Source organism: Gadus macrocephalus, chromosome 4 (assembly GCF_031168955.1).
Source record: "Gadus macrocephalus chromosome 4, ASM3116895v1".
NCBI classification, from domain to species: Eukaryota; Metazoa; Chordata; class Actinopteri; order Gadiformes; family Gadidae; genus Gadus; species Gadus macrocephalus.
This window is the reverse complement of record NC_082385.1, coordinates 33,879,539-33,887,119: the sequence shown is the minus strand read 5'-3', so window position 1 is coordinate 33,887,119 and position 7,581 is coordinate 33,879,539. Positions and strand designations below refer to the sequence as shown.

Sequence of the window (7,581 nt, the reverse complement as noted above, 5' to 3'; positions counted from 1 at the left end):
GGCGGACTCACGAGCTCTATAAATGCTCCCAGACCGGAAATGACTTAAAAAGTGCAACTTGGATTCAGGACCGCACCATAACAATAAGCTGTTATAACTTTATATCAGTCAGCTGTTATCCTGCTCTAAACCACCACACTAACAATAAGCTGTTATAACTTTATATCAGTCAGCTGTTATCCTGCTCTAAACCACCACACTAACAATAAGCTGTTATAACTTTATATCAGTCAGCTGTTATCCTGCTCTAAACCACCACACTAACAATAAGCTGTTATAACTTTATATCAGTCAGCTGTTATCCTGCTCTAAACCATCACACTAACAATAAGCTGTTATAACTTTATATCAGTCAGCTGTTATCCTGCTCTAAACCATCACACTAACAATAAGCTGTTATAACTTTATATCAGTCAGCTGTTATCCTGCTCTAAACCATCACACTAACAATAAGCTGTTATAACTTTATATCAGTCAGCTGTTATCCTGCTCTAAACCATCACACTAACAATAAGCTGTTATAACTTTATATCAGTCAGCTGTTATCCTGCTCTAAACCACCACACTAACAATAAGCTGTTATAACTTTATATCAGTCAGCTGTTATCCTGCTCTAAACCATCACACTAACAATAAGCTGTTATAACTTTATATCAGTCAGCTGTTATCCTGCTCTAAACCACCACACTAACAATAAGCTGTTATAACTTCATTTCAGTCAGCTGTTATAACTTTATATCAGTCAGCTGTTATCCTGCTCTAGACCATCACACTAACAATAAGCTGTTATAACTTTATATCAGTCAGCTGTTATCCTGCTCTAAACCACCACACTAACAATAAGATGTTATAACTTTATATCAGTCAGCTGTTATCATGACCTCACAGGGGCCAGCTCTACTACTAGAGACCAGGGGCCTCATGTACTAAGGTTGCGTACGCACAAAAACGTGGCGTACGTCCTTTTCCACGCTCACGTTCAGATGTACAAAACGTGAAATGACCGTAAAAATGTGCGGTCCCCACGCCAGCTCCAGAGCTGTCGTACGCACGTTTCTACAGCTATTGTTCCTTTGGCGACACTTAGAGGTGACGCTGGGAAACTGGGAAAAAAGGTGAAAACCATGACTCATCAGAGTGATTTGCAAATCAGAGACACACTAATGAACAATTAACACACCTTGCAATTATATGGGTGGCTATAAAAGCATGCGCAATGGATGAAGAAAATTGTTTTAACAATGGCTGTGTTAGCGTTGTTAGAGGACATCGCAAATAGTCACATCCGAAGGGAACGTATATTTAGGGAACGCGAGGACTTACTCGCAAATGATGATGATTGGCTCATGAGCCGATTTCGTTTCCCCAGGCCAGTATTACTGGAGCTGTGCGCAGAGCTGCGGCCGGCCCTAGAGCGCCACACAGCCAGGAGCCAGGGGTTGTCCGTGCCCACACAGGTGCTGACCACGCTGGGGTTCCTGGCAACAGGGGCCTTCCAGCGGGAGCTGGCCGATCGGTCAGGAGTGTGCCAGTCCACCCTGAGCCGAGCCATGCCAGCTGTGTGGGACGGAATCATCATATGAGATTAATATGAGTCCAGACCGGCCTCATATGCATTAATGCATTAATATGAGATAATTAATGCATTCAAAGCCGAGCCACGCCGCCTTGCCCTGTGAATTCAGTTGCAGCGCAAATATAGCAGCAAATACGTTACATTCTTAACCCAGCAGCGGTGTTGTTCAGATACTGATTAAATGGGTTTGTTAACCATGCGTAATAGTATGGCTCCATGAGTATGCGCACACGTTCTATGTGTTCTTCATCTCTGGGCACTGCGTCCCTTTATGTTTTGCAGCGGTTGCATTTGTTCTCTGTTAAAATACATGGTTAATGTATTATTTTGGAGTTAATAAATTTGAAAAAAAAAACAGGAACACAACTAGTTTCTGGCTACGCCACTGGTGTCACCGATCAAAGCGGCCACTCTCAAATCGAAGGGGGAGAGTTCCCCCACTCCCGTCCCCCCTCCTGTTGCGGTCACGCTTCGGCGGTGGGCAGAAACCCTCTGCTTCACCTCCACCTTGAGGTCTGACCACTTTTTTTTAATTTCAGAGTGTGTGCGCTGCTGAGACCCCACTGCATTGACGGCCTCGCAAACACGCTCCCACTCACTTCTCTTTTGTTTTGCATTTATCCCTGTTGACAGGGTTCCAATAGCATATGCTTGCGCATTTCTACCTCGTGGAGCAAAATCTCGAGCTCGGACTCCGTGAAGTTTCGTTTTTTGCCTCTGTTCATGGTGCCAGGGGATCGGATTAAGAGGTGAATCTCAGGTCCAGAGGCCTATTTAAATGAAATTGCATATTTAAATGAGGGAGTGGACAGGGAGGAGTTTGGCACCTCGGCATGTGCGCTCAATTCCACGTTGATTGAGATGTACCCCCCCAAAATCAACAGAACGAGCTACACTTAATTTATTTTCACCTTTTTCATTTAATTAATTATCATAACATTGACATTCATTGCAGAAAAAAGATTTAGCTTGAAAACAATGTTATTTTATGAATTTATAAATGTCTTGTACTGTGTATAAAAAACATTGCTTCTGTATTTAATCACTTATACCTTGTTATTTAAACAAGCAATGCCTTAAAAAGAAGGCAGTATGGAACCATATAATAAATATTATAACAATAATCATGATCATAAAATAAAAATGTATTTTCTATTACGTGATTCAAATGCGTTCCGCCCCAAACGGTATAAAGTTATGAGGGTATAAATGCAAGTTAAAGAGCCCATGCCATTAAAATCACATTTTTCCTATTGTTTGTTAAATAACATAGGTCAGAATAAGTTTGTGACCTGTGGTAAGTTTGAAATCTATGCAGTCAATGAAAGGAAAAAGGCAGAAGAAATGAGCCAATCTGGATAAGGTGACACTGCTACGTAGCGTTGTCAAATTATTATTAATGGCCCTGCCCACTTGGTTGGTTCGTAACCACCCACAGAAATTCTGAAGGAGTCGTGATTGAGCTAGTGCTAAATGCTAATACGTGTACGGTAGTTGCTTAGTTCGTAGTAACAGGCTAGTTACAGAATTTTGAATGCAATGGCAGAACGACATCGAAGTACATGAACTGCGACATGCAGCCTGCCGCCGGTTGCCGCGAGGCACCGCCGCCGCGAAGCACCACCGCCCGGCAGCGGGCAGCCGGGCGGTGGTGCCTCGCGCCGGCAGCAGGCAGCGCGCGGTTCTGTCTACTACAGATTGATGTGGAAGTGGAAGAACCAGAGACGTCGGAGAACCCGACAAAGTCCTTTGTGATTCATTATATCGTCTGGACGTGCACACAGCTTTTGGCCGTGATAGTATCTATTATTTGATATAGATATCTATGTATTATATGATATTTTAGATATAGAGCTCCAGGACTGTAACGCAAGTGTTGTGCACTTCCTTGTTATTTGGATAACCGTTCTGCTGTTGGTGTGATGGCGCATAACACGTCGGACTAGTAGGCATGAACCACGACATGGAGGAGAAAGGGATTGTTGACCGCAGTCGTCTCCCGCCGGAGCCTCGCTGCCGAGCGACCACCGCTTCGGCTGCAGGAGGCGGTGATTAGCGCTGACCGCTGCCGAGGCAGCGGGAAGCGGGGCTCAAGCGGGAGACATTCGCCGCCAACAATCCCTTTCTCCTCCATGTCGTGGTTCATGTACTTCAGGGAGTCAAAGCCAAAGTTCCTTTCCCCCAATTCATTCTCAACCATGGCTGAGATAACCCCCACTACGAGTCTCGTTGTAGAAATACCAGAGACGAGAGTCCGACGTGTTATGCGCCATAACACCAACAGCAGAACGGTTATCCAAATAACAAGGAAGTGTACAACACTTGCGTTACAGTCCTGGAGCTCTATATCTAAATAATATCATATAATACATAGATATCTATATCAAATAATGCATATTATCGCGGCCAAAAGCTGTGTGCACCTCCAGACGATATAATGAATCACAAAGGACTTCGTCGGGTTCTCCGACGTCTCTGGTTCTTCCACTTCCACATCAAACTGAAGTAGACGCGGTCGTTTGAGATTCATAATAGCCTATCGTCTGGAGGCTCACACAGCTTTTGGCCGTGATAATATATATTATATATTATAGGATATAGATATCTATGTATAATATGGGTTTCTAAGAGCCATTGCGATACATCCACCGTAAACAGAGCGCATGGTACCGTGGCTACAAGCTGCTCAGGGCCAGGTGATAAGATATATTATATGATATAGATATCTATGGATAATATGGGTTTCTACGAGCCATTGCGATAGGCCTACATGATCTACATCCACCGTAAACAGAGCGCATGGTACTGTGGCTACAAACTGCTCAGGGCCACACCCCCACCCCCCTCCTTGACCTGCCTTGACACGCCCACCGTAAACAGAGCGCATGGTACCGTGGCTACAAGCTGCTCAGGGCCACACCCCCACCCCCCTCCTTGACCTGCCTTGACACGTCCACCGAAACAGCGCGTTTGGGGGAAGCTCAATGTGCGACTGGCTCGGAGTGGCTGTAACTCTGCACCACGGCTGAATTTCGGGGACGTCTTTGAATACTGTGTTTGTGGCCCACTAATACCTATATTAAAGCATCCATAAAATAGCATGGCATGGGATCTTTAAAGTCCATGGGATAGACCCCAGACCATCAATGGGGTCTATCCCCAGGCTCATCACAGAATCAGGTCGATCACAGACTCATCACAGAATGTCTACACATTAATATTCCTGAGCTGGCTACAACCGTTCAATCGATTCACATCTCTTTTAATTCCTATTATTTATTTATTTTTTTCTCTTCACACTCGACCGGCGCTAGGACCCAGGGGACCACGTCTTCCCCAGGGTCCTAGCGCCGGTCCTGCTGGCTGTCTGCACATTGGCTCCCCGACTCCCCGTTATCACTACCTGACCCAAGCACTCCACAACCACCAGAAGCACCACCACCACCACCACCACCAGCACCACATTCCATCTCCAGACCGAACCCGTGCAGGATGGCTCCGTACGGGACCTCCTGCGTGCTGCTGCTGCTGCTCTGCCTCGGCGCCTCCCTGGCCGAGATGGTGTTCCGATGCCCGGCGTGCACCGCGGAGCGCCAGGCGCTGTGCCCGCCGCCGACAGACACGTGCACGGAGATCGTGCGGGAGCCGGGCTGCGGCTGCTGCCCGGTGTGCGCCCGGCAAGAGGGCGACTTCTGCGGGGTGTACACGCCGAGGTGCTCCGGCGGTCTACGATGCTACCCGCAACCCGACTCGGAGCTACCGCTGGAGCAGCTGGTGCAGGGCCAGGGGCTGTGCGGCCACCAGATGGACCCGGAGCCCCCAACTTGGAGCCTGGATGCCCCCCGGGAGCACGCCAGCAGCGGTCAGTGACTGGACAGCTCCGGTTGTTTCCTCTTCCATCAATGTTTAATGAGAGTGTCTAGACCGGCCGGGACGGCGCAGCACCCCCGGGGCCCGGGCAGTTAGGATCGGGTGAAATGCGGTATGATGGGGTTTCCTCAGCGTGCCGTGGTGCGGATTGGGAGCGTGTAGGCTCATAGTGAGGTAGGCTACAGCAGGCTCTCTGTAGGGGAACTATGTGTGTGTAAAGGCGGCCAGCAGCAGCGGCTGCACCGTGCACGTTTAACAGCAGACGGAGATAGAGTCTAGACGTCTCCTGGTGTTGGTTAGGGTGGTGGTGCTTAGGGTGGTGGTGCTTAGGGCGGTGGTGGTGAGGGTGCAGCGAGAGGAGGACTAGCTGAAGGCTGGACGGGTTGGACAGGAGTTGCATGAACAGTGGGAACCCAGCGGCAGTCAATCGATCCGTCCCGCCCGGGACTGGACTTGAGACTTTGAGCGCTGTTACTAAACCACACACGACACCGTTTTCACGAGAAGCAGACGAGATTAGACAGAAAGGGATTTGAACGCAGTGAGGTTTGGTTTAAGTGTGTTATGCCAAAAAAGTAATTCTCAATCAGATTCAGAATCTCTTTTATTTCATCTTATTGTTCATGTAGGCTACACAAGAGTAAAATGTTTACGCGTGGTTCCTCAACCGCAAGATAGCAGCAACAATATAAGATAAAGTAGGAAATAGGCCTAAATAAAAAATAAGGGGCAGCATCATGATATGATAATAAATAATATTAATAAAATAGGGTTAGTCATAACAAGAGAAAATAAATCAGAGGTAGTAACTTATAAGTAATGAAGTGTAAAGTGGACGTTCATATTGAGCTCTGCAACCCCAACAGATCCATGTTGTGTGTGTGTGTGTGTGTGTGTGTGTGTGTGTGTGTGTGTGTGTGTGTGTGTGTGTGTGTGTGTGTGTGTGTGTGTGTGTGTGTGTAACCTGTGGATAGTCTCTGAGGAGGAGCCGTGCCCCAAAAGGGGAGCTCACCTCTGAACCTCAGCTTGCACGCGCTCAGTGAGTGGTATTGTATTTTACTCAGTGCTCCTCCTGTCGGCCGACGAGGTCCTCCTCCTCCTCCTCCTCCTCCTCCTCCAACTCCCCCTCCCCCTCCCCCTCTATGCTGTCCCCCTGCTCCTCCTCCTCCTCCTCCTCTATGCTGTCCCCCTGCTCCTCCTCCTCCTCCTCCTTTTCTATGCTGACCTCCTGCTCCTGCTCCCCCTCCTCCTCCTCGCTGTCCCCCTGCTCCTCCTCCTCCTTCTCCTCTTCCTCCTCCTCATCCTCCTCCTGCTCCTCCTCCTCCTCTATGCTGACCCCCTGCTCCTCCTCCTCCTCCTCTTCCTCCTCCTCCTCTATGCTGACCTCCTGCTCCTGCTCCTCCTCCTCAGCCAATAGGGACCGACCAAACTGAACGCACCTAATAGACCGCGGTGAGGAGTAGCGCTGCCGATGGTAAAAGCCCTAACCTGACCTCTAGTGGAAGGAACAGGGATTACACCCAGACAGAACCAGGCCTCGACGCCGCCACAAAGCGGTGATAGCAGAGCCGCTGGAAGCAAACTGTTCTTAATCGTTAGAAAGAAGCCCACTAATTAACAACTGTTTCAATGTTAATCCATGTTTCAATGGCTTACTTATAGCATTGAGTTTAGCACCTATAGTTGCAGATTGATTTTTTTTTCGTTTCTCTCTTCCTTTTTGATGCTAGGATGGCATTTTTGATTACTATGCAATATTGGGAAATACATTTAGTTATTTTGGGGTGGTGATTTAATTACTAATGCCAATCGGGTACAGAAAATACAACTATATCAAATTATGCACCCTGGTACTAAACAAACTGGGCAGGAAGGCAAGATGTCAATGTGTGCGTTAGATAATCTATTCCCCATCGACGCAAACCTTGAGACCTTGGTTCCTCTCTCGTAAACATAAACCAGTTCTATGAACTACGGTCCTCTACAACAAGAAAAGGTTAAAGTTTGACTATAGTGTACTGGCTAGCAAGTTAATTAGTAAACCAAGGACAGGCCTCTTAAAGGGCTAGTAACCATATTAAGTCAGTTCATCACATGAAGTCAGTTCATCATATTAAGTCAGTTTATCACATTAA

At 47.5% G+C, this 7,581-nt stretch overlaps 1 protein-coding gene and 1 long non-coding RNA gene across 3 annotated transcripts in view; one reads left to right on the top strand and one right to left on the bottom strand.

Annotated features, from left to right (window-relative positions):
* Positions 1 to 7,581, bottom strand: part of LOC132456516 (uncharacterized) — a 91,980-nt gene that overhangs the window by 26,975 nt on the left and 57,424 nt on the right. The window lies entirely within an intron of this gene.
* Positions 4,937 to 7,581, top strand: part of igfbp2a (insulin-like growth factor binding protein 2a) — a 9,025-nt gene continuing 6,380 nt past the window's right edge. Inside the window, exon 1 of one of the 2 annotated variants that reach the window (XM_060050876.1) lies at positions 4,937 to 5,438. In XM_060050876.1, the coding sequence (XP_059906859.1) occupies positions 5,069 to 5,438 (370 nt within the window). In that variant the 5' untranslated portion in view covers positions 4,937 to 5,068. The remainder of the gene's footprint in view (positions 5,439 to 7,581) is intronic. The other variant, XM_060050875.1, reaches the window with a different exon arrangement.